Source organism: Rhinolophus sinicus, chromosome 17 (assembly GCF_057876585.1).
Source record: "Rhinolophus sinicus isolate RSI-liver-muscle chromosome 17, RSI-T2T, whole genome shotgun sequence".
Classification (NCBI taxonomy): Eukaryota; Metazoa; Chordata; class Mammalia; order Chiroptera; family Rhinolophidae; genus Rhinolophus; species Rhinolophus sinicus.
In genome coordinates, this window is record NC_142517.1 from 163,011,453 (window position 1) to 163,039,256 (window position 27,804).

General features: G+C 37.4%; 1 protein-coding gene across 1 annotated transcript in view; it reads right to left on the reverse strand.

Annotated features, from left to right (window-relative positions):
* Nucleotides 1-5,503: 5,503 nt before the first annotated feature.
* CHN1 (chimerin 1) overlaps nt 5,504-27,804 on the reverse strand; it is a 175,851-nt gene continuing 153,550 nt past the window's right edge. The window contains exons 9-14 of the mRNA XM_019727475.3: nt 26,524-26,608; nt 16,676-16,849; nt 15,843-15,920; nt 11,153-11,290; nt 7,990-8,095; nt 5,504-6,552 (exon numbers count right to left, since the gene is read on the reverse strand). Coding sequence (XP_019583034.1) covers nt 6,381-6,552; nt 7,990-8,095; nt 11,153-11,290; nt 15,843-15,920; nt 16,676-16,849; nt 26,524-26,608 — 753 coding nt within the window. The 3' untranslated portion in view covers nt 5,504-6,380. The remainder of the gene's footprint in view (nt 6,553-7,989; nt 8,096-11,152; nt 11,291-15,842; nt 15,921-16,675; nt 16,850-26,523; nt 26,609-27,804) is intronic.

Below are 27,804 nucleotides of genomic sequence, written 5' to 3' on the forward strand. Positions count from 1 at the left end.
TGGAGGGGCAGCAAGTTGAGAGGTGCCAGAGACATACTGGGAAAGACTGAGTTACGTGGCTTTGGTGCAAGGGCTGGGGGCACAGCAGCTATCGTTCCTGTGTGGAGCCTGCCTCACATGTAGCCTATAGCAGGGCGCCATCTTTCCTATGATGAACCCTCCCCCATAGGGCTAAAGTGAGATCGCATTTGTCTGATAAAATCTGTGCGTGTACATCACCTTGGTGACGCCATGGATCCCCACCCAGCACAGCTAGTGCTGCATTGTCGGGGGCATTCTCGGCTCTGGGGTGCTGGCCCCATCCCAAAAGCTGTGGACGGCCCCTTTCCAGTTGTGGACAGCCCTCGGTGGCCTGGGAAACTTTTAGTGGTGAACACTGAGCCACAGCCTGCACCACAGCCTCTCTTGGGTGGTTCTTGGGGATCTGCGAGCCCAAGGTGAGCAGTAGCTCGCTGCAGTGTTCTCAGGGCATTTTGCAAAGTGGTCACAGGCCACACACTGGATTAAGAACTGAATCTACATTAATCTTGTAAAAACCACCAGCCACACCTTGTAACTCCCTGGGACCCCACCCCACCCAGCTAGTTCTGCACCCCTAGGGACACTCTCAACACCGGGTGAACTAGCCTGGCCTGTGCACCTAAGGAGGGGCTTTCAACAGCTGAGCCCTACAGGCAACGGCAGGTGGCAACAGGCCTAGGGGGCCCTGGGCCTTTTGCTAAACTGTCCCAGGCACAATACTGATGGCAGCCAGCCTCGGTCCACAGAAAGGCTACCTCTACATGCCTCCAGGTCCAACACAGGCAGCAGGCAGCCACATGTAACTTTATGGCTCCTACCAGGCCTGCATGGGAGCCCCTCCCAAGAGACACCAGAAACAAAACATCCAGAGACCGGCTTCAGTCCACACCAGAGCACTACCTAGTTAGCCCCACAAGCAGCACACCCAAAGGGTAATCTCAACAGGCACAAGAACCCGCGGGGGAGAATCCTTCTCTGAGGGGTCACAACCCCCACCCCCTCAGTAGCTCATACACTGTGGGTGTACCCAATTCTCAGTCAGTCAGCCTAGGAGTCAAGCCCACCTACTGATGGGCCAAAAGCAATCAAGGCTCAACTACAACAGAACATACACAACACACTCAACGGACACTTCTGGAATGCACACACAGGAGATCAGGGACACTGCACCATCGGACCACACGGGACACATGCTGCATAAGGCCACCCGGCAAAGACTGAGAGACATAGAAGATCTATCTAATACATAGAAGCAAACACAGAGAGGCACCGAGAATGAGGAAACAAAGAAACATGTCTCAAAAAATACAACAGGAGAAACCTCCAGAAATAGACCTAAAAGAAATGGAGGCAACCAACCTACCAGAGACAGAGTTTGAAACACTGGTTATAAGAACACTTAAGAGACTTGATGAGAATTTCAACAAAGAGATAGTAAGCATAAAGAACGACATAGAAACCATAGAAAAAAACAGTCAACAATAAAGAATAATAGAAATGAAAAATACAATGAATCAATACCAGATTAGATGAAGCAGAGGACTGAATCAATGGTTTAGAAGATAAGGGAGCAGAAAACACTCAATTGGAACAACAAAAAGAAAAAAGTATAAAAATCAATGAAGATAGTTTAAGGGACCTTTGGGACAACCTTCGCACCATAGGAGTACCAGAAGGAGAAGAGAGGGAGCAAAGGATCAAGAACCTATTTGAAGAAATAAAGACTGAAAACTTCCCTAACCTGGTGAAGGAAACAGACACAAACCCAGGAAGTGCAGAGAGTCCTGAACAAGATGAAACCAGACAGGCCCACACAAAGACACATCATAATTAAAATGGCAAAGAGAGAATACTAAAAGCAGCAAGAGAAAGACAGCTACTTACTTACAAGGGAACTCCCATCAAACTACCAGCTGAGGGCGGCCGGTTGGTTTAGTTGGTTGGAGCACAGTGCTCATAATACCCAGGTCTCCGGTTTGATTCCCACATGGGCCAGTGAGCTGCACCCTCCACAACTAGATTGAGAGCAGCGGCTTGACTTGGAGCTGATGGGTCCTGGAAAAACATACTGTTCCCTAATATTCCCCAATAAAAAAAAAATAAATAAACAAACAAACAAAAAACTATCAGCTGATTTCTCAACAGAAGCTTTACAGGCCAAAAGGGAGTGGTAGGAAATATTCAAAGTGATGAAAAACAAGGGCCTACAACCAAGACTAATCTATCCGGCAGGGCTGTCATTTAAAATTGAAGGATATATATAAAGAGCTTCCCAGACAAGAAAAAGCTAAAGGAATTTATTACCACCAAGCCAGTATTACAAGAAATGTTAAAAAGACTTCTTTAAGCAGAAGAAAGGAGACAACAAAAAAAGATAAAAAAATATGAATAATAAAATGGCAATAACTATATACCTATCAATAATCACTTTGAATGTTAATGAATTAAATGCTCCAATCAAAAGACATAGGATAGCTGAGTGGATAAGAAACCAAGACCTATGCACATGTTGTCTACAAGATACCCACTTCAGATCAAAAGACACACACAGGCTGAAAGTAAAGGGATGGAAAAAGATATGTCATACAAAGGGAAATAAGAAAAAAGCTGGGGTAGCAATACTCACATTGGACAAAATAGACTTTAAAATGAAAGCTATAATAAGAGACAAAGAAGGACATTACATAATAATAAAGGAATCAATTCTACAATGGGACATCACCCTAGTAAACATTTATGCACCTAACATGGGATCATATACCACGATTAAGTGGGATTCATTCCTGGTATGCAATGTTGGTTCAATACCCACAAATCAATTAACGTGATACACCACATAAACCAAATGAAAAATAAAAATCATATACTTATATCAATAGATGCAGAAGAAGCACCTGACAAAATGCAGCATCTATTTATGATAAAAACTCTCAGCAAAGTGGGAATAGAGAGAACATATCTTAACATAATAAAGGCCATCTATGACAAACCCACAGCTAATATCATATTCAATAAGGAAAAGCTGAAAGCATTCTCCTTAAGATCAGGAATAAAATAAGGATGCGCACTTTCACCACTTTTATTCAACATAGTACTGGATGTCCTGGCCATAGCATCGGACCAAAAAAAAAAAAAAAAAAAGAAAAGAAAAAGAAATAGAAGACATCCAAATGGGAAAGGAAAAAATACTGTTATTATTTGCAGATGACATGATACTTTATAGACAGAATTCCAAAGATTCCAGGAAAAAAACTATTAGAACTGATAAATAAATTTAGTAAAGCAGCAGGATACAAAAATTAATATTCAGAAATTGGTTGTATTTCTATACACCAATAATGAATTATCAGAAAGAGAAATTAAGAAAACAATCCCATTTACAATTGCATTAAAAAAATACTTAGGAATAAATTTAACCAAGGAAGTAAAAAACCTGAACTCAGAAAATTATAAGACACTGAAGAATTAAAGAAGATACAAATAAATGGAAACACATCCCATGCTCATGGATAGGAAGAATTAATATAGTTAAAATGTCCACACTACCCAAGCAATAGGTAGAGTCAATGCAATCCCTATCAAAATACCAACCGCATTTTTCACAGAACTAGAACAAATAATACTAAAATTTATATGGAACCTTTAAAGACCCTGAATAGCCATGGCAATCCTGAGAAAAAAGAACAAAGTTGGAGGTATCACGCTACCTGATATCAAATTATACTCCAAGGTCATAGTAAGCAAAGCAGCATGATATTGGCATAGAAACAGATACATAGATCACTAGAACAGAATAGAGAGCCCAGTAATAAAGCCATGCCTATCTGGTCATTTAATTTATGACAAAGGAAACAAGAATTTACACTGGGGGAAAAGACAATCTATTCAATAAATGATGCTGGGAACACTGGACAGATAAATGCAAAAAAAATGAAACTGGACCCCTTCTTATACTATATATAAGAATAAACTCAAAATGGATTAAAGACTTAAATGTAAGACCCAAAACCATAAAACTCCTAGAAGAAAATATAGGAAGTAAACTCTCAGACATTACCCTCTTAGTAATATTTTTACTGACATATTTCCTCGGGCACAGGAAACAAAATAAAAAATAAACAAATGGGACTACATTAAACTAAAATATTTTTCACAGCAAAGGAAACCATCAACAAAACAAAAAGACATCCTACTGAATGGGAGAAGATATTTACCAATGATACAACTGATAAAGGGTTAATATTCAAAATTTATAAAAAACTAATAAAACTGAACAAAAAACAAACAATCCAATTAAAAAGTGGACAGAGGACATAAAGAGACTTTTCTCCAAAGAAGACATACAGATGGCCAACAGACATATGAAAAGATGCTCAACATCACTAATCAACAGAGAAACGCAAATAAAAACCACAATGAGATACCACCTCACCCCAGTCAAAATGGCTATCATCAATAAACAACAAACAACAAGTGCTGGCGCGGATGTGGAGAAAAAGGAACGCTTGTGCACTGTAGGTGGGATTGCAGATTGGTGCAGCCACTATGGAAAACAGGATGGAAGTTCCTCAAAAAATTAAAAATGGAACTACCTTATGACCCAGCAATTCTACTCCTGGGTATTTATCCAAAGAAATCTAAAACACTAATTCAAAAAGAATATCACCACTATGTTTACTGCAGTGCTATTCACAATAGCCAAGATATGGAAACAATTGAAATGCCCATCAATAGACAACTGGATAAAGAAATTGTGGTACATTTATACAATGGAGTATTACTCTGCCATAAAAAATATTGAAATCTTACTATTTGTAATAACAAGGATGGACCTAGAGTGTATTAGGCTAAATTAAATAAGTCAGACTGAGAAAGACAAATACCATATGATCTCACTTATACGTGAAATCTAAAGAACAGAATAAATGAGCAAACAAAACAAAGAGACTTATAGATACAGAGAATAAACTGACAGTTGCTAGATGGGAGGGTTGTTGGGGGATGGGCGAGTAAGGTGAATGGATTAGGAAGTACAAATTGGTAGTTACAAATAGTCATGGGGATGTGAAATACAGTATGGGGAATATAGTTAATAATGTTGTAAAAACTGTATGGGTACTAGACTTCTCAGGAGGATCACTTAATAAATTATATAAATGCCTAACCACACCTGAAACTAATACAAAATAATATTGAATGTCAATTATAATTAAAAAATATATATATACATATATATATGTATGTGTATATATATATATATATGTATGTGTGTGTATATATATATATATATATATATATATATATATATATATATATATAATGTAAAGTACAGCATAGGTAAGTAATATAGTGAATGGTATCATAATAGCCATGTACGGTGTCAGAGGGATAGTAGACTTGTTGGGGTGATCACTTTGTGAGGTGTATAAATGATTAATAAATTATGTTGTTTGTACATCTGAAATTAACAATAAAAAGGAAAATCAGTGAATGGCTGCTTTAATTCTAAGCAATTTTAAATTATTTCAGGAGCTCAACAGACAACTTATCAGTAGTAAACAAAAGGTGAGAGAGTACTCAGTATTAAATAAATGGACAAACACATTTTTACAAATATTTTCAATTATGGAAAAAAGTAAGCTATCGATATTTTTGATTTCTAAAAGCCAAATTTAATAAATTAATAACTGCATGCCAGATGAAAACATAAAATTACAACTAAAGCCCAATAATAATGTAACAGAAAATGCTCTGCATTGTACTTTTTAATTGGTATGGATAATTTACTAAAGTACAAATCTGAAAACATTTGCTTTTGCTGGAAAGAAAGTTAGAGAAGAACTAAGAGAAACCAGAAATAAAGCATGTGAGAAATGTAGACATATGTTAGTTAGTCTATGGCAGTGAGCAGCCAGAAATGCTGTTTCATCTGTTTGTGTGCATGTTTATATAAGCATCAGAAACCGATGACATAGAACCCAAAAGCGAAGTCACAACAGGTTTACTCGGCAAAACATGCTGAATTACAACCACAGACTACCCAGGACGAAAAGCGGTGTGGGCCTGTCTCCTTTGTATGGGGTTTCCTTGCCAAACAGGGGGCTAATCATGCAATAGCTTGTGTTTCTCGTAACATGATAAACACCCAGGATTACTAGAACTGGAAGAAAGCGTGTGTTCACTGTTTTACAAGGACAGCTGAGCGCTGCTACGAAAACAACAGAAAGTTCCTTCATTTTAATCTGGCTATATGCCCAAACTTCTAACCAAGAAATAATTCAGCTATAAGAGCCAATTAAATTACTATAAAACATTCCTTCATTTGTAAAACATTTCTTTTTTCCCCTCAAACTAAAAATTTAAAATAAAATGTCTTCATTTTTGATAAGCAGCTCTACCACCAGTCTCTGATATCGTATATCATTCAGTGCAGCCATTGCGTCTAGTTCTGGTGATCTCATAAGGGTTGGGCCAAAAACAATTCCAAGGTTTTCTGCGTTCATAAGATTCTCCTTTTCATGGAGGGTCACTCTGAAAAATACAAGTGAGAGGAGTATGACTCTGGGTAGACCATGCAGTTCTTCACTGTGCTTTGGCACTAAAACAAAAACAAGATTCACAATAAAGGTTTGTGCCTGTTTATCAACCCTTCCCCTAGGTTATTTCTCTATACTTCTCACTAACTTCAAAGTACAGATTAATTATGTTAATAAATAATTTAAACTTCTGGTGATCACCCAAGATCAAGCCTGAGTTAAAGTGCTGGATGGTGTGGGTTCAGTTCCATTAGTGGATTCTCTGGCCACAGCCTAGAGCTGCAGGGGTATGTTTGCAAATAGGAGAGAAGGAACTGGGTTGTCTTAATTATTCCATCAGCCCTCCCTCCCTGCCTCCACTTTGGCTCTCTTGTTTCCTGTAGATTATTTTTGCAAGTGTCTAGGGAGAGTGTGGTAGGACATTAACAGGAAATGGCTCAGGGTAAGCAACCTTGTCAGGGAGTATTTAAGTGTTTATATTCTTTTTACTGCTATAGTGAAAGCACACAGACTATAATTTGAGAGTTATTCCTTTGTTTTAGTGTGCAGTACTTAAGTGCATCCAAAGATGAAACAAACATGAATTTACAAGTGAAGTTGTAAGCAAATTAAACAAAAGTTTTAACTTGTAGTGCTTTTAAAGAGGAAAAACATGTAAATATTAAAAGCACCATCAATTAAATATTCATTTCTGGGTAACTCAAGCCTAAAGGCATACAAAGTAGATGCCAAGTTCTGCTGTCTTTTTTATTTTTCATTGGTCTTATATTTTGAAATCCTAAAACCACTAAAACTTGGTCATATAATTTTTAAAACTTTGCTTCAACTGGTAGAGATGGAGGGTGACTGAGCAGGAAAATAAAGCTGTATCACCATCAATCACTTTAAAACATTAAGCCAGAAGTAACGAAATATTTTATTTTCCATTCCTCCCTTTATGCTTTACTTTACTCCATTATTTTTTGCAGCAGTTTTCAGCATTGGCAGCATTAAATCAATAATCTAAAAATCCCACCATCAAGTCTAAAGTGCCTATTTTGGAGCAAGAAGTAAGAAAAAAACTAGCTTTCTTGCAAGTTGTTTTGCTCTTGCTTTATTATGCTAATGCAGTGTCTTTACAGCTACAAACTTTTCCCTTTCAACAAAAATTAATGCATGTCCTTGGCAGGATATTAGTATTTCTAACATATTTGCCAACATATACGGGAATTGCAAATACACTTCTTTCAGAATCAGGTGTGCATTCAGTACTGCAGTGCACAGTATTTTTAGCATTCCGTCTGAACTTGTGCAATCTCACACAAGAAAACAACATAGCCATGCATTATTTATTCATTCAATAATTCATTTGTCCTTTTTTTCACCTCCGGTTTCATTTGATTCTTAAAATTTGGATGCACTACAAGCATAAGCTTCAAAGTCCGTAACTTGCCTCTTGAGATGTGCCATGAGGAACCGGAGGGTTTCGCAGTGAGCCGGTGGCAGCAGTCGCAGTGCTGCATGGAGGCTTTCTAATTGCTCATCAGGGTCCATAGTTTCTAAAGTAGAGGTGAATACCAAGGAGAAAACGTTAACAGACAACTGGTACAAATGGCTCATTTAATTCTATTCTTGTGGTGATCTTTGAAAACTGGTAAGAAATGTGTTCTCACAGCTCCTTGCCCTCAGCTCTGGAAAATATTTTTAAGGGTCAAGTCTCAGATTTTCAAAGCTTAGGTTCAATGTGGCAATACCATTTACTTGGACTTTTGGGGAGAGCAGCCCGTTTTTTTCACTTGAATGTCTTGGAGTCTGGTAACTATGGAGATAGGCTATTAGATATATAGAATGTAACTATTAAAAATTCCGACACATGGACACTCACATAAAAACTTATATATTCAAATGAGGTCATCATAGAAGAACATACTTTATAGAAGACATATTTAGGGGGTGCTGCATTATTCAAAATATTTTGAAAATCCCCTTTCAGTGATGGTATAGAATCTATGCCATCCCTTTGCTCTTTGAAACCCCTGCTAAAGTCTTCTTAATTGATATTCATGCTTTTCTCTTTCTAAACCGAAAAATGAATTATCCAATATTTACTTCATTTATTCATTAGATTTAATTTTAAATTACCTCATGGTATATAAAAAAGTCAAATCTACCCTCAAAGCACAAAGATATTTTACTTAGGATATTCAGAAGACACAATGCAGACTTTGAAGGCAATTCCAAATGTTTTGAATGACAACAGAATCCCTGAAATAAATGTGACTCTTCCAAAGGTGTAAACTTTGAAGAGACCACCTTCATTTGGATGTTTTAGTTCTGCTGTGTTGGCCAAAAAACCCAGCACATTCCTTTGAGGTCACAGATTGCATTAAATTCAGCAATTATTTTCATAATCAGAAACAAAAGGCATTTTTGGAATTTTGTGCTCCTTCCTAGCACATTTCTGCTTCTACCCAAATGTCAGGAAGATGAGGTGCGCCTTTCAATGCTCGGTTTCAAGGCAACTGCAAAGGGACCCCAAACTGCTGAGTCTTCATCAGGATAGCGCCCTGAAGTGCTGGAAGGCCACATTTGATCAGAATATAACAATCAAGACACAAGACCAAGAATCCTAGTCTTTCTAATTAATAAAACAAACCAACTCAACGGGAATGTATTGGAGTCAGGTAAAAATTGATATAAGATGAATGCAAAAAGTTCTTAGCATTGGCAGAACAGATTGGATAAATTTCAAAATGTGAACAGTGACTGAAGCTTTTTAATTCAAAGAAACTCTGGCCATTTTACAATTTCTTCCCCAAGCTTCCCCAGAGTTCCTGGTTCATTTCTTAATGATAATGTTATTATTTGCCTTTTGCCAGAATAAATAATGCAGGGTTTCTGAACCTTGAGGTGTTTAAAGAGTGCCAATTCATAACAGCAATGCCATCTGAGATACTGAAATTCAGTCGTTTAATTTCTAGAATTAAGAGAAGAAAATTCCATTAACTATGGGAAACTATATAGGACTAATTAATTTGAAATTACACTATTCTGGAAGTTAAAAAAAAGAGTCCTGTAGTTTTCTTCTAACTTCCACAATTAATCCTTAGGGAGAATGGTGTGAAGTTAAGGATAGTGTTGGTTTGGTGGAAACAAACAAAATTCCCTGTTCCTGGAAAGCTTACTTTCTCTATTGGAGGGTGACTGACAATAAACAATGAATATGTATTTATAGTTTAGACTGTATTAGAATGAGGCAAGTGCTATAGAAAAAAAACGCAGGATAAGACACATTGGAAATACTGGGTATTATAAATGGAGTACAATTATAAATGAGGTGGTCAGTGTGGACCTCAGTGAGAAAGATGGTCTGAGCACAGACTTTGAGGGAGCAGGTGAATGAACCACATGGAGGTCTGGGGGAAGATGGTTCTGGGTAGACGAACCGTCGTGCAAAGATCCTGAGGGAAGCATATGCCTGTCATGTTTGAGGACAAGTGAGGAGCCGAATGTGGCTGCAGTGGACTGAGCAAAGAGGAGAGTGGAAGGGGCGAGATCAGAGAGGTAATGGGGCCCTCTTCATGCCAAGTGCTATAGGCTGTTCTAGGGACTGGGCATTTATGGAGACAAATGGGACGGTCCTGAACAAGGGAGCCTCATAAGATGAAAATTTGTACCAATCAGGGTAATTCTCGTGGCTGTTCTCTACATGAGAGACGAGATGACTGACCCGCAAGAAATCAGAGCTCCAGGGAACTAACCACAAAATTCTCAACAAAACCTCTGAAGGGGAAACTGAAAATTAGAACAAAGAAAGTTTGTACTTCATGAAATTTCAAAGTCAAAAAGCAAATCAGTGTTACTAAAAAAGTGATGTTATTATTTAAAGATCAAGACAACATATGGTTTTTGAGAGAGAAAAGCAAATGCCAGAAATAGCCTATCTTTTCTAAAAAATGGTAATGCCGACTGTTAAAATTTGTTAAGAATTCCCTTCTTAAAAAAAAATGAAGTATGAATTACAGGTATGATTTTTGCACTATAAATAAAGTTTGGCAAATGTGCCTTTGCTTTTTCTCATTTTCATCTCAACTAGAACTTAAAACATAACTTCTTGATCTAAAACAGCAATCCTTAAAGTATGATCTAGGGACCTGTGCCAGTTTACAAACTGTTAATGGTCTGTCACAGGATAAGTAAGGAAATTAAGAGCAAGAATTTAGAAACTTTTATAGCAATCTGACAGAGTAATTTTGATGCATGCTAAATCTAACAACAAAATAATTGGTCTTGTTTTTTCTATTTTATTTTTCCAGTTATTCATTTATATTTTATTTTACAAAAGTATTGGTCCATATCTAAGGTGCATGGGCACAAGCCTTACTTTGGAAAACAAGGGTTAGCACATTACAAGGAAGCTTTGGATGGTAGCAGTCATAAGTAAACTATGTTAGAGAAGCGGTCAAAATTCTTGTGAGTATATTAACCATGGACAGAGGTGAGAGGGAAATATTTCATAAAATGCATTCAAGGTACTCAGCAGAAAAAAACCCAGAAGTGATTCCCAAGAAGAGGCGGTTTGTCAGGTTATTCAGAACATGCGCCGTCATACTTACTGGCAGACTCTATAAACTTAGGGTAGGCGTCATATGTGATGAGTGGAATTGGCAAGTCCCTGAAGTAGAGTTTCAGTGCCCCAGTGATAATGTTGATATCTTCATACATGTTCACAGAAATATCTGCTTTCTCACCGTCTTTGAAGGATGTTAAAAGAAACAAAAGTAAATATCTGGATTCACAGCACTGTTTTCTGTACATGGTTTTTAAAGGTTAGCAATGTTTCAGTTTTTAACATCAGATTCAGTAGGCTAAATTTATGTGTGTGTGTGATCAATTTTCTGTGAACAGCAAAATCTATTTTTTCAAATTTTCTGAAGTTGTTTTTCCATGTTTAGTTATGGAGGGGAAAAGCAGGAGTGGACTGAGGTCAGCAGAAATATTTTTAAATTTCATAGTGACTTGAGAATTCCTAGGGGAATAATGTGGGATTGCCTTTTTTTCTTTTTAAAATAATCACAGAGAATGTGAACAATAACAACGGAGGAACTCCCTCCTTACAAAAGACCCCTAACACCAAAGGTCTTTGCTTTTTGTGCTTTTGTATCACCCCAGGCTGCTACACATGACATTCGGACCTTGCCTGAGTCCTGGGGTTAAGGGAGGTAGTGAGAAGTAAAAAAGCGAAACAAAACAAAACTTGAAAGTACTGAAATAACAGGAAGAGAAGAAATTATAACATGGAGGGATATTTTAGAGGTGCTGGGCCCTAAGATTCCCAAGCAAAGCTAACCTTCCTTCATTGGCCCCTTCCCCTGTGCACTTAGTACTTGTCTTGGTTAAAATCCCTGAATTTTCATCTACTGAAGATTTAATTAGTGTCTACTCTGAGCTAGATCTTAGGCTAGATTTCTTTTGTTCATTTGGCTTACGAAAGATTTCTATGGATGAAAATGCAGCCTCTTCACCACACACCTATTTCAATGGCTACAATCCAGAACCCTGACAACACCAAAGGCTGGCAAGGACGGGGAGCAACAGGAACTTCCACTCATTGCTGGTGGAAATGTAAAATAGTACAGACCCTCAGCGAGACAGGCAGTTTCTTACAAAGCTACACATACCACATAATCCAGCAACCATGCTCCTGGGAATTTACTCAAAGGAGCTGAAAGCTTATATCCATACAAAAACCTGACATACGTTTATAGCAGTTTTATTCATAATTGTCAAAAAAGTGTAAGTAGCCAAAGTGTCCTTCAATAGGTGAATAGATAAACTGAGGAATAGCCAGGCAATGGAATATTATTCAGCTATAAAAAAAAAAAAGCGATGACTAGACATGGAACTTTAAATACATATTGCTAAGTAAAAGAAGCCAGTCTGAAAAGACTGTATATCCCCTGTGATTCCAACTATATGACATTTCGGGAAAGGCCCAACTATAGTCAGTAAAAAGACCTGTGGTTGCCTGGGGCTCGGGAGGAAGGAAGGATGAATTGCTAGCGCACACAGGGATTTTCACGGTGGTCAAAGTGCTGTATGATACTTCAATGGTAGACACATGACTTTACACACTTTAAAAAATTTATCAACACCCACAGAACTGTACAACATAAAAAGTGAACCCTAATGTAAACTATTGACTTTAGTTAATAATAATCTATCAGTATTGGTTCATAAATTGTAATAAATGTACTATACTTTTATAATACAAGATGTCCATGGGGAAGCTGTGGGCAGGAGCATGGGGGGTTTATATGGGAAATCTACTTTCTGCTCAATTTTTCTGTAAACCTAAAACTATTCTAAAGGCTTTTTTTTTTTTTTTAAAGCAACTTCTTTTAAAATACAAATACCTTGGCCTATCAGACACTCGCATTCCAATATGAATTAGATCATCAGTGTCCATCTTTCACACTTGGGTTCAAATTCTATGCAGTGGCAGGACAAATTGGGATAGCATGCTTTCTGGAAGGACAAGGCAATGGGAACTGCTTCACTGGGGGGGGGCCTTAGGGACGTACGGAGGTGCTGGGCACCTAGGGCGGCAGGAAAGCGCAAAGAAAGATATGAAAATGACAAAGGCAATTACCATCTCTACCAAAACTTTTATCAGGAAAAAAAAGACACCCCATGCCTCCTGTTTCCAATATCTATTAGTTATTTTTCTATGAGAATCCAGATTTCGAATGTCCTGTCTCATTACAGGCTACAGCACAATTTTGGGTTTTGAAAGTCAAGCCACAATTCTTACAGTTCAGCTTCACGATGGGTTAAACAGAACCTAGAGGTTGGTCTGAGAATCTTCTGCCATTCAGCTAATTCTGTGGTACTGTGTTCATTCTATCTCAGTGCGCTGTCCTCTCACTTACTCCTCTCTAGGCCACAGCACCTCTCAATGCCCTGACGCGGTCAGCCTGAGGCCCTTTGTGCAGACTCCTCTGTGGCCACTGCCTTTATATATCCTGTTTCCGCTACTCAACCAATACACAGCCAGCTCCTATTCATCCTGTAAGCTTTAACATTCATGCATATTTTTCTTTGGGAAAACCTCTTTTGATCTCCAGCACTGCCTCCCACCCCAACCGACGACATTAAGTTCCTCAGCTATTATTTTCCTTTATGGCATTTATTAAAATACAATCGATAACCATTATGTGATTATTTAAGGGGAGCCGTCCAAGAGTGCAAGGACCAATTGTACATGGTTAACTGCTGTATCTAAAGTAAAGAACATGGTGCCTGGCAAATACATAGCTGTTATATAGATATTTTTGAGTTCATCAATGGAAAATAGACTTTAAAAAGCAAGGAGCCTAAAATATTCACATTCTGGGGCTTATTATGTATATTATTATTAAACTGGTTCTTTTAAACCTGCTTTTTGATAAGAATCTCTATATTCTCCTCCATCTATTTTAAAATAATATAAACATATTCTGTAATGTGATTTCTAGATACTGCATTCTAAGTAGGGCTCTCATGCAGTAGCACCCACTGAAATGTCATTCCCTGACTGTTTCACTCCTTTCAGCCCTTAACTCTTCAACCAGATCAGGGCTCGCCTGTGGTGGGGCTCTCCTGGGGGAAGGCTCAAGGGTTTTTATTTGCTTTGACCTTTCCATGGACCTCTCACTGTTCTAGTCACATAAATATTTTCTGTTCTTCCAGAAGATAAAACGTGGCAAAGCTGTAACGGCACGTGCTGACTCTGGAGTAGTTAGTGCTCCATTCAGTGACTATCTCCTAAGTGAGGGAAACTTTCCCAAATCCTGCCTTTTATGTTGACATTGGAATGAGTTCATGCCAGCATTCCATGGACCCTGACTTTTTTCTTGGATCTCTTTATTTAGGGGTTATCAAGCCTTCTATAAGTGACCATCCTTGACTACTTCAAATTTCCTTTGATCCCTTGTTCCTTTCAACACTCATAGCTTTGGGGCAGCATTTTTGCACAAAATTGATTTAAATGATCTGAGCCACTGGTTTCTTTTGCACCCCTCTTAAAGTTCTTTACCTCATTCCTACAGATTCTGCAGATGAATGCTGGGAACGACAGCTGTGGGAGGGGGTGGGGGAGTGGTATCAAACTCTGGCCCCAAGGGTGTGGCGGGTGATATGGAGCCAAGGTGAGCTCTTCATGAATTTTCGAATCTTTCATTGGTGTTTTCAGGGCACAAAAAGATTGTCTTGTATTTTTTATGAGAGGAAGATGCCATTTATTTGCTTTCTGGGCCCCATGGAAACACTCGGTTTCTTTGTCAGTGTGAGTTATTTTTGAGAATCCCTGCCAGTGGCTGGGAATGGACATGCTCAGTTGCTGTATTCCAGAGAAAAAGAAATGTCTCTTGACCTTCAATTTGAAATTGATTTGGGACTGTTCTTGATGCTTATTTGAACTTAACATACCATTACTTCACTTCGTCTTCTTTGGCTTTTATCAAATGCTTGGGCTAGCCTAGATTTCCTCACAACAGGTTGGTAATAATATTTAATTTATTTTTGTCTTTTGCCTCTGTTGTCTGTCAGAGGTTTGTGATGGGAGAGGAGTGTAATGGAACTAGAAATATGTATTTGGGAAGGAAAGAAGCTCTTTAAGAGATCACCAGTCTCACTGTGTTTCTCTGTATTTAAGGTTATAGGTCTTTGGTACCACCTTATTCTAGTACTTAAAGACAAACTGGAAAACCATGGGAACAAATCTAAATTTCAATGCTTGTTAAAAGAAAATGAGCTCTTCTTCAGCTGGGCCCCTTATTGCACAGTGTGGCGGGTCCTATGCCTGAAGGTCCTCAGTTCCTCTCAGCTTCTGGTCCCTGACACATGAGCCAGCACTTGGATCTCCACTCAGTTAAAAATGGTGACGAGGATGCATGCACAACAAGCAGAGTTAGATGGGCCCAAATGAAACCTGGGAAATCTGAGATCTGTAATGACTTAGACACCCCCACCCCCATTTTCTCCATGCTTTTTTGGTAAATTTAATTGTGCTATATGCATTTTGGTGAACATCGACCTTGGATACTCAAATATTGGTGACACAGTTAAATTTTATGCTTCTTTCTCACCCTGAAATTGAACAGTTTAATGCTTACGATCAATAAGAAATAAATCATAAGCTAAGTCTTTTATTTGGTACAATAATCAGCGAGTTAGAAAAACAATGTAAAAAATAACATAAGACATTATGTCTTTTAGGCAAAGAGTATTATTGTCCTAAGTTAATGAACACGCTGAAGAACATACCTCTGTCAAAAGCCATCTTGACATCTTCAATTAGGTCACTGAATCCTGATACTCGGTATAGTCCTTCAGAATTAAGACCTGCAAAAATAAAGCAGCGGAGCCAATTAGTTTCTTTGGAATTATGTCTTTTCTTTAAATTTAAACTTCTTGCCATGCTTCAGGCTGGGGAAGTAATGTGTCAGAAAGAATTATAAAATATACATGTTTAGAAACCTCTTCACACTTTGCTCCTAAAATAAAACAATTTCACACGCAGTTCTTTAAGTCTGACCTACTGTCATGTGGATACTTGCAATTTGACTCATCATTTTGCCTAATTAGATCGAATTTGTTAAATCTTAAGGGAAATAATTCATCACCCCAATTACATAATAAATTCTTTTACATAACAGAAGACTAAGATCAACTATGTTAATAGGCCTGTAATATTTTTTCCCATGGGAGAAAGAATTAGGGTGCAGCTCTGGTTTTTGGCCTAGGGTAGTTTTATAGAGCATTTATACCTTTATTCGTACTCAAGAAAAATACAAAAACTGAAAAAGGAACAGGTATCTACATATCAACTTTTATAGACTGGAAGCCTCATCCATAAATATATTTTTAAGCACATTTTCTATAACTGGTTAAATGTACTTAAATATACCTTGAAATCAAGCTGTTGAATTATTTGTTAAATTAATTCATTTCAGACTTTCAGATCATTTGGTATCTGAAATCATTCCTCCTAAACTTCCAGAAGATAACCGGTTGTGCAATGAGGCACCCAGAACGGCGTTAGGACTCACATTCACGGTGAATTACAATTGCTCTGAACCACACGGGAAATGCCTCACCTCTAGATTCAATTTCCCTGATGCACATGTCCACCACCATCGGCCGCTTGGTGATATGGGCTTTCACGAGCGTTGTAAGGTCACAACTGTACACCTTCTTGACATGTTTCAAGTCTGGCTTACAGTCATTTGGGACCATCTTGGAACACTGCTTATGAACATTCAAACCACAATCTAAAAAAAAGAAAAAATTCATTATTGCTTTCAGAATTTTGAGCATTCTAGACTGTTTATTTTAGCAAAAGACATTCCAGCTTGAATTTACGTTTAAAAGGGGACTAGCTTCCAGTAGTCCTTGCAGAGTGGGAAAACGTTCTTCCCATCTTTTCTCTTGGAAAATTTTTGTTTTAAGTCAGAAGACCAACCTTCTAGCTAACGCTTCATCATTTACTTGCTATTATGATCTCAGGAAAATAACCCAAACCAAACTAAGTGTTTAATTAAATGTCTACAAAATGTAACATTATGCCAATTATCCAACTAAAATTTTATCCATGTATTTAAAGATACATACAAATTATACTTAATGTGGGATATAAGTGCATTTTAATACATTTGATATGAGATGGAATTGGATCTCCAAAAATAAGAATATCCTGGAGACCTCTTAAAATGGTGTGCTCATATTTATATCATTCATAACCCTTTCTATATCATATATAATTCATCTAGTAGCTGAAAATAGCTTTAGTATTATTTGTTACTATTATCACCAACTTACTACTGCCAAGTACATTCCAAGTGCTTTCCATTTATTCTTTCATTTAAGCTCACAAAACCCCATGAAATGGGTACTGCTTTTCTTCTCATTTTATAAACCTGGCAAAACCAAGCACATGGGTGTAAAGTAATTTACCCAAGGTCGTACATTTAGTACGTAGGGAGCTGAGATTGAAGCCTATGGATGAGTCCAGAGCCCGTGATTTTAACACCTGTACCATATTGTCTCTACAGAAATTATTCCTTTGCTTTGTAATTTTACTGGGTTTTAACTTCTAAGATGCTAGAACCCAAATATTTTCTAGTTTAATATTTTGAGAAATTTTATTTTCAACAAGAGCACAATGGAATTTTAGGAGGTATAGAGAGGAATACAAATACTTTGTTAGATTAAAGAGTGATTAACCACAGCTGAATAATTTAAAATAAATGTTATGTTTATGTTTTTAAAAACATAACCCATTTGTTTTTACGTTCATGAAAACTTTATGCTGACCTCCCGTATATCTGATCCAAGGGGGTATGTACTGTTTATGGCCAGGTCTTATTGAAACCAATTTGAAAATCATACAATGACATGAAAACTGTTTGTAGTCTTTGGGCAAGCTTCATTTTTGCTTGCTGTTTTGACAGAAAGGGGAGCATAACATTTACTCACAGAATTGTTAAGAGAATAGTGAGCCAATGCATTCAATGTGCTTTGCATATTATAAAATGTAGGCAAATTATCATCCTTATGACTTCCAATAAAGCTGCAATCTAGCTATATATGGTAAAATTAGCCAAAACTTATACATGGAGTTGTTCTTTCATAAATAAGCAGACACTGCCAACTTGAAATAAGTACTTAAGGCCTGTGGTGACTCTACGGGAGGAAAATTCATATGTACTGAGCACTTCCCAAGTGCAAAGACAGGCTAAGTATAGGGGGAAGCTGAGTCTTTGAGTGCATGTGTGTGAGAGTGTGTGAGACTGTGTGTGTGTGTGTGTGTGTGTGTGTGTGTGTGTGTGTGTGTGTGTGAGAAAGAGAGAGAGAGAGAGAGAGAGAGAGAGAGAGAGAGAGAGAGAGAGAGAGAGAAAGAGAGAGAGAGAGAGTAAGTGAACACTGGAGATGGCATGGCCAGTGGTAATAGTGGCTAAACATTAACATCACTAAAGAACAGTAGCTTCTTCTTTGAATACATAAAGGCTTCCTGAGCAAAGAGCTCCATCTATACTATCAGAAGAAATAACCCAACACCATTCTGTACGGTAACGTCCAAACGACTGCATAACCCAACCCACAAATTCCTCTTTATATCTATATTAGACAATAGTTAAGATTGCTGATTCAATGATAAGGCAAATCAGTGGCAAAATGTCCACTTAAGACCATGTTTCCCCAGTATATTTTAATGTATTGTGTAACTTCTATAACTTAGAGTTAGATCTAGTATCTATTAACTGTGCAATTCTGAGTAGTTACTTAACTTTTCTGTGCCTCAGTTATGTAACATGGGAATAATATAGTATTTATTATTAGATCTATTATTAGGTTCTATTGTTATCTAGTATTACGTTCATGTGAGGCTTTAATACATGTAAAGCACTTACATGTAGTAAATTATAAGTGTTTCCATGACTATGTTGTTGTTATTTATAAGAATGAAACATTTTGAGAGGCCTTTCTTGCATAGTGTCCTAGGGTTCATTAAACAGAATTGTTGTGACCACTTTAAGGCCACCTTACAGCGCTCTAGGCCAGTTCTGTGTTTCGGATGGGAATGCCAGGTTCCAAAAAGGACTTGGATGATTGGCTTATAGCTGCTTCCTCATCGACACTGTTCTTAATACATTTCATTTATATAAAAGTATCTCCCAGTAAGTATGTCATTTTTCTCTGGTTGCTTTTACCAAATTTGGGAGTTCTTCGCTACTAATTTTTCATATTTTTTTCCAGCTTCTTATTCTTTATACTCTTCTTGGGACTCCAACAACACAAAGTTAAATCTTTTGTTATTGTCCCATAGGTCTCTGGGGCTCAGTTCACTTTTTAAAATCTGTTTTCTCTCTTGTTTGAACTAGGTCATCTCGGTTGAACTTGAAGTTCACGGATTGTTTCCTCAGTCATCTCTGTTCTGCTATTGATCCCATCCAGTGAGTTTATTTGTTAATAAGTTTTTCAGTTCTAAAAATTTCCACTTAGTTCTTTTTTATATCTTTCTTTTCTGATATTTTCTATTTTTCATTTGTTTCAAGAGTGTTTATAATTGCTTGTTGGAGCATTTTTATGATAACTGTTTTCCTTGTCTGGTAATTCCAACATCTATGTCACCTCAATATTGGTGCCTGTTGATTGTCTTTTGTCATCTGAGTTGAGATTTTCTTGGCATAAAGTGTAACTCTGAACTGTATATTTTGAGTGTTATAAAACTGCGGTTCCTAGTGAAATCTTTAATTTAGCAGTAAACTGTTTAGATTTGGAATGAATGTCCTGGCTCACTCTTGTGGGCTGTGGTTCAAATGTCAACCTAGTTTACAAAGCCTTTGCAATGCTTTTGCAGTGCTGTTTTGCCAACCCCACTTATATGTTACCCAAATGCAGGACTGTACCCCACATTCTGGGGAGGAAAAGGCCACCTCCTAGTTACTTCACGGTGGGGCTGAAAGTCAGGGTTTTCCCCCAAACCTGGTTGAGGATGAGTGCTGTACTGCATGGAACTGTGGGATGGGCACAGAAGACAAGGGTTTTAATATGATCTTAGCGGTCTCATTAATGCAGCCTAGTGATGAGGAAGGGCTCTGCCCATAGATTTGGGCTGAGAGGCTCCTGCCTCTACTACAGAAGTGGGTGGGGATGAATACCAGGGTCCCACCCACAGGCTCTACCAAGGAGGGGTACCACTTTCTTCCTGCAAGATAGTGATGGAAGATAGGGTTCCACTTCTAGACTCATGGGAGAGAAGTGTACTCTTGTTATTGGAGGTTGGGGTGGAAAACAGGGTTCTACCCACATACTGCTGCTGCAGCATTCCCTGGGGAGGGACAGCAATGTGGCTTTTTCATGGTATTCATCTGGAGAACGGAAAGTATAGCTAAAAGATTTCTGTTCCACGGGGCTACCCTCTTCCTAGGGCTTCGGCTAGGAAGAGCAGGCTTTTCTTGGGCTTATCTTTTGTCTGTGCCTGTTGGCATTTATGAGTTGTGGCTTTCTCTAGTGTCCAGGCTGGGATACACAGGAGGTTATAAAACAAAACAAAACTGCAAACACCACCGGGCAACTTGCTGCTAGGTTTCCTGAGTTCTGAGGCTCCTAGTCAGCCTTCCTTCTTTTCTCCAACTTCAGAGTCTTCTGATAGGTGATGTGTATATTTTGTCCAGGGTCTTTGTTATTATTAATGTGAGGGATAAAACAAAATATATTGATTCATCTTGTCTAGAAACAGAAGAACTCTTATGTAGTATTTTAAAAGTATAAAAGTCAGCAAAGTTTCATAATCTAATAATAATGTTGGTGTGCCTCATACTTTAAACGTGTACACAAAAGTCACAGAGCCAGTCGGAAAGGGCTGCTGGTAACAACCTATCCAATGTCTTCATTTCACAGGCAGGGACAATGAAGGTCAGAGAGTGTAAAGGACTTGTTCAAATTACTCAGCCAGAAAGTAGTAGAACTGAGATTTAAACCTTGGCTTCCTGATTCCCCGTCTGTGCTCTTCCCACTGAGTGATACACACCACTTTTCACCAGTAGTACGCAATGTGCTCCACTGTTTGCAGCACTGAAGATGAATTTGCTATTTTCATCCTCTTATTCAATAATGTGCATGGTACCCATTAGTTGTATTGAAAACAGTAAAAGCTATATTTTACTGTTTTTATATACATACAGAACTTTTATACACACACACGCACATACATGTATATTTAATTTACCAAAGACTTAAAAAGCAGTGATAAAACCTACCCATTATATGTTTGTTTTGTCACATCCTTTCCGTTTGTATAAACTCTAAATGGAAATCCAGTAGAAAGCAAAACAGTAAAATTTTGATGCATCCACATACTATCAAAAACATATGAATGGCACTAACGGTCTGATATAATACTAACTTTTTTCCTTTGAATGTTTGAAGTTATCTCCCATTTAAACATTAGCAGGCTCCTAAGATTTCTGTCTGCCTGACTGCCCTTTTCCCAGGGCTTTGGCAGCAAGAACAGGCTTTCTTGGGATTATTTTTTATCCGGTGCTTGTTGGCATTTATGGGTTGTGGACTTCTCTAGTGGACATATAATTCTTTTCTAGTGTACCACTAATTTGTGACACAGTGAAAACTGGATGAAGTGATGACCAAGATCAGATTTAGGTAGTTAAAGAAGAGGAAAATGTTTTCTACACTGATATTTTTTCTCCCATTTGAATGAAATTAAACTAGGATATATTGTGCTCAATTTTAGAAATAAATGTCAAAGGGCAAATTTTTGGCAGAATTGGATAAAAAGTCCTTCAGAAGACGAAAAGATAGTGCAAAGTCATTAAAGCATCTTTATACCCCTAAGTTCACAGTGCAATATACCAGCTCTGAGCTTGCTCTGAAAATTGCTGTTTCAAGGACTAGCCGTATATCAGTATTTTAGTTTGCTATTAAGACTTTATTTGGTTTTCATACTTATTTATTAAAGTCGTATAACTCCTATATAGTTCCATTTCTCTCAGGGAAGAGCTACACTATAAATGGGGGGGAAAAAGTCCATAAAAGATCATTTCATTTGTTGCAACTCTTGGTTTGGTAGGTTATTTTATGTTACAATTAAATCACATTTCCCCCTCTCAATTATCCAAGTTAGTAAGCATAGAATAAACATATAAAAGGAGGAATAAAAAATACAAATCACATTTTATTCTATACTTTATTAATAAAATATTTCTATTACTTAAACTACTAACTAGGCTACTCTCAGATTTTCTAGGGCTTGAGTTCTCTAAAAATATGTATGCTTTATATCTAGAAAGCACTGAAACCTACTTTTTGAAATAAATAGCTGATATTATTTATATTCTATTGATAGGATTAAGGGATAATGTTAATGTGTTTTGAAAATAAATATAATTATTCATTCTTTTCTATGAGTGTTCATATTTTAAATAATTGCAAATAAAAGTTCTATTTTAAAACTATTTCTTAGTAGTCTCCCCCACAATTCAGGAAAAGTGGGAGTAGCCCATATCTAATATGCATCAGAAGTCATTAATTTCATAAGCAAAACTAAGACAAATACCTTATTCTTTGGGATATTTACGAAAATAGTACTTTCAATTAAAAGGGGCTACATGAAAGTTTTAAGCAAGTCTAACCAACTTCTTTCTTACTGGTTTATAGGACAAACATAACTTTTGAGGTACAGTCAATCAAAGCACTTTTTTTCTTCAACCTAAAAGTTAAATGCTTGTATATTTGAAGCAATAAATACATTTTATTATTAGGAAAAAAAAGCTGCCATTTCCTTTTGGGGGCCAGTAGCAATGATAATGATACACTGGAAAAATGAAGTCACTATAATAAGTAACCACTACTAAGTTGATATGTGTGATTTACAACAATTATTATCCAGCTTAATTTCTTAGAATATTCTGGGAAGGCTGAAATGAAAGCAATTCAGGAATGCTGGTGGAATAATGGTCTTTTCGTTGGGAGAGATGTTTGGCTATCTCAGTGATTATATAATAACAACAGATTACTTTAACATATAAGCTTACGTTTTAGGGAAATTGGTCTGGGAAACTCTTTTCTCTGAATGACAATCCTTTGAGCTTCACTTTTAAAGGCTACCTACTTCGCTCCTCAGTGTTTTAGCAGGAGGAGCATCACTCCCAAGGTGCAGTTAGATGCTCCTTGCAACATCACTGTACTCACTTTAAAGAAGGCAGGAGTACAGGAGACGCTGGGAGAGGAGACAGCTAATGCCTCCTGCGGAGCCTCGTGCTGCAGCATTTGAAAAGCTCCTGTCTGTAAAGACTGGCATTCTCCTGATTATCACTCTGCTCCCTCAGCTGTCCTCATCGGCTGTGGGGCCTAGGCTTTCAGTCCTGGCAGGACAGCGTGCCTGCTACTAGATTCAGTCTCATTCCTACAGCAACTTTGCCAGGATGGTGACTGGAACACCATCCAACACTTTATATAATGTTAAAAAAAAAAAAAAAGTAACGTGGGATACAAAATTGCTGCTTTTAGCAAACACTTGTTTAAGAAAAAAGAAACCACAACAAAGCAAGCTGTCTTAGGGATCAAAAGCAGATAAATACATCTCTTTTCTGACAAGCAGTAAGCCTGCCATTTTTCTTTGGAAGTAATATCTTTAATGTTTAGAGGCTAGTGCATTATTTTCCTCTTGCTGCTGTAACAAATTACCACAAACTTAGTGGCTTAAAACAACATGAGTTTATATCATCTTACAGTTCTGCAAGTCAGAAGTCCAAAATCAGTTTCACTGGGCTGAAATCAAGGTGTCGGCAGGCCCATGTTCCCTCTGGATTCTCTAGCGGACTGTGTTTCTTTCCTTTGCCTTTCTCAGCTTTTAGAGGCTGCCGGCACTCCTTGGCTCATGGCCCCCTTCCTCCATCTTCAAAGCCAGAGGCATAGTATCTTCTCTCTTTGCTGACCTCTGATTTTGTCCTTATGTCTTTTCTCTGCCTCTGCCTCTTCTGCCTCCCTCTTATAATGACCCTTGTGACTGTGATTACACTGGACCTACCCCGACAATCCAGGGTAATCTCCACATCTCAAAATCCTTAACTTAATCACGAAGTCCCTTTTGCCACAAAAGGTAACATATTCCCAGGTTCTGGGGATTAGGAAGTAGAAGTATTTGGGGGGCCACTGTTAAGCCCACCACAATCAGTGTGCTCTCTCTCTCTCTGTCTCTCTCTCTCTGTTACTCTAAATTTTTAATACTTTGCATTCTGTTTTAGATAAAGTGGGTGGCTCAAAGGTCAGGATGAGCCACTTTATATCTAAGCATCCCACTGTCAATCCAAATATAATTAGTTGTCATAGAAAACAGAACTCATTCAAATTCCAACTTTCCAAATTAAAAAAAATGGGTTGACTTGTTCTTATATTACACATTAATATGGTTCAAGTCACACAGAATGCAATGCTTTTAAGGACAAGATATGATATAAAATGAAAAATCCTCAAGGTTTTTCTTTCAATCCTGCCCTTTACTCAGAACAAGAGGTGAGGGCTATTAATGCAGGTGGGAGAAGTGAATCATTTTCTTTCTCCTTTTATTCATATTATTACGATCATAAATGTTCCAGAACATTTCTTTCAAACATGATTTGGGAACGTAGCGTATTGCAAAGATTATTCATAGGTGTTGTACCTGTTTTCTGCTAAGAGCTGACTCAGAATTCTTATGTAGATGACCTTCACTTTCAAAACATAAATGATACACACAATTACTCTAGTAAAAGCTTTCAAGTTAGTGACAGTCATAAAGTGTTTAAGAAAGTATTGCAGAGTCTCAGCGGGCCCAGGTTGTGTCCTAAAGGCAACCCAGGCTTATGGAGAGCATCATCCCCCAGCAGGTGATTTGGGCTTTGGAACGAGTATTCCATCCACCTCTGGAAAACCCCAACAATGTAGATGGTCTGAACAACACCCCTTTATCAACACTTTATCTTCCACTCTGTTCCTCTCTGGTTCAAAGGCTTAGCCACTGCCTTCCCAATGACATTTCCTCATCCTCACTCTGGGTAACCACCAGGCAGAATGATAACGGTTGTTTTCACTTACTCTCTGGATAGACTTCCAAATGGGGCTGTCATCCTTCTAGGATAACAGAGAAGTCAGACTGGATCTGAGCTGAGACTCTCCTTGATGGACACCTCTGTGCAGTTCAGAGTCCACACATGGGGAATTCTTATCCCTCCCTGTGGCAGGGAGGTCCCTGAATGGATTTGGGTAGTGATGTATGCCTGGAACTTATCATGCTTTCGTGATACTAAGGGAATAATAACTGAAAGAAGGGTGACTTTGAACATTCACATGCAATGTGTATTGCACTTCGTTCTTTAATGAAAATGCAATGTAGAAATAAGAAAAATCAGACCCCAGAAGTTTCTGCATACAATCAACAACAAAAATATTGCATTAAAAATCATGCCACAAAAGAAATGTAGATTTTTACAGTGCTAGATATGACAGAATTACTAGTTATCATTCTGAAATACTGTATTCTTAATATACATTTTTAGCATTAAGCCTCATGCTAAAAGACATGTAAATGTAAAAAGGTATTTTTTTTTTACTTTTACAATTTAAATAGCAGAAACTTCTATGACCAAACACTATACATTTAAAATTTAAGTGCTATTTTTAAGCTTATGTCAGCATTTAGAGTAGGTTGAATAAATGGCCAATACTCTGTATAGTTGTTCTATACAAATTAATTTCACGTGATGTGAATAACTATTTCTTTCAAAAAGCATTTCAATAAATCCCTGAGTTGGTAGTTCTTTATGTGTAAACCTTAAAAGTTTCTAAATTTAAATTTAAAAATATCATGGCCATGTTTTATAAAAAATATTTGGCATATTCAAGATTTCAAAATGTCACAAACGTGAGATTAGTTACTAAGTGGTTTTTCATAATTTGGTAACCATCTTTGAAGATAAATTCACAAATTTTTAAAGCTTCAATTTGATTTCACTAAAATTGAGTAAGGACAATCCAGCTTAACAAGTTGTCTTTGAAATTCAGTTTCCAAGACAACAATTATAGGTCCCTGTATACTGCTTTTTTTAAAAAAATAATTTTTATAAATTTAGTTCCTGCAACATCTAAGGCAACAGTTAAATATAACTGCCTTACTTTGATCTCCTTTTATCAGACTTTTTGAACAAGCTGACCTCTCTTTTTAATGGACTGATACCAGATCCCTATTCTGCTGCCCATTAAGTACAAGGTTAAGGGCAGATAAAATACCCATTTCCAAAATGGCTGCCTGAGAATCCAGCCAACTGAATGTGTGTTAAGAGCAAATCAGCAGCCAGCCCATGGCATGTGCATAACCGCAAACCTCCTTATAACTCACTTCTTAGAGCTTCACAGCTTAGTTAATGAAGTGAAAGGGAAGAGCTCTTACCTGCACATTTCACTCCCTGAGCAATGAGACCCCACATGAAGTTGGCACAGTATTCACACCAATGAGGCCCTCGGAAGGTGTGGACCTGAAAAAGAGGTGACAAAGTGACCAGAGGGGAAACACACAGATGAGGAGATGTTTCCTGTCAAAGCACTTGTATACAAACCACAGTTAGTACTGAAGAGGCACGATATGATTACATTGGTAAAACCTTGGTTGAGTGGCACTGACAAGCAGTTCAAATTTCTTTCAGAGTTTGATTTCTTCTTTGAAAAATGGTGATAAATCAAAACCAATATTTTGTGATTTACTCTTGAAAACAATTTCTACAGTGTAGTTTTCCAACGGTTCCCTCCAGCTGTAAGCAGCCTCATCTGTATGTTATACAAATACTAGCATTTTCTGAGCACTACGGCATAAGAAAGAATAGGTTCAATGCAGAGTATGTCTGGGTCCTGTAAAGCCTGTTGTCAGATGTTCCACCTTCTGTCCTCTGTGACCAGGTAGAGCCACAGATGCTGAAGGTGATATTGATATTTACTAACTGGTCACAGAAAGGGCCAATTTCTATCAAAACAATTTGATACTTAATATGCCAGCAAAGAGAATGAATATATTTTAGAAACTGCAGAAACTACAGTTAGTCAGAAACCCTGTTTTAGTGTACTGACTATTCACTAATCATTCCAGCTCATAAAGGTTTTACTGCATTTGATGCCTTTATCCCTGAGAAAGGAATCCCCAAAGAAGAAAGCATTCAAATGCTAAGACACCTATAGACTTTTATATATAGGAAAGAGAAGGCATTCTAGCTTAACTCAGATGAAAAATACTGGTAGAACAGAGAAGCAATGAATCCAAATCCCAAACATTAAAGAATAAAAAAATGAATATTATTAGTAACATTTTTAAGATTTCTGAGTAAATATTGGCTGAAAATGCACTCAAAAAATAAGTTAAAAGAATAAGAAGAAGAGGGAACACGGAAGCCATTGAGTTGTGTGAAATTACATTTACTTGAGATAATTTCTGATATATATTATTTCGTCCTGCAGAAAACAGTAATACAAGAGAGTGAAAATCAGAGTGTGACAATTTGATTCTAACATAAATTATCTGCTAAAACAGCTGTTGCAAACAATGAAATTTACAGCTAATATTGTAATTTTTACTACTGTTCTATTTATGTATTAAATAGATCTTAGAAACCAAGTAAGAGATTTTTAAGATAAGTATTTCTTAAGTTTATTTCTTCAAACTTAAGAAATATATATAACTATA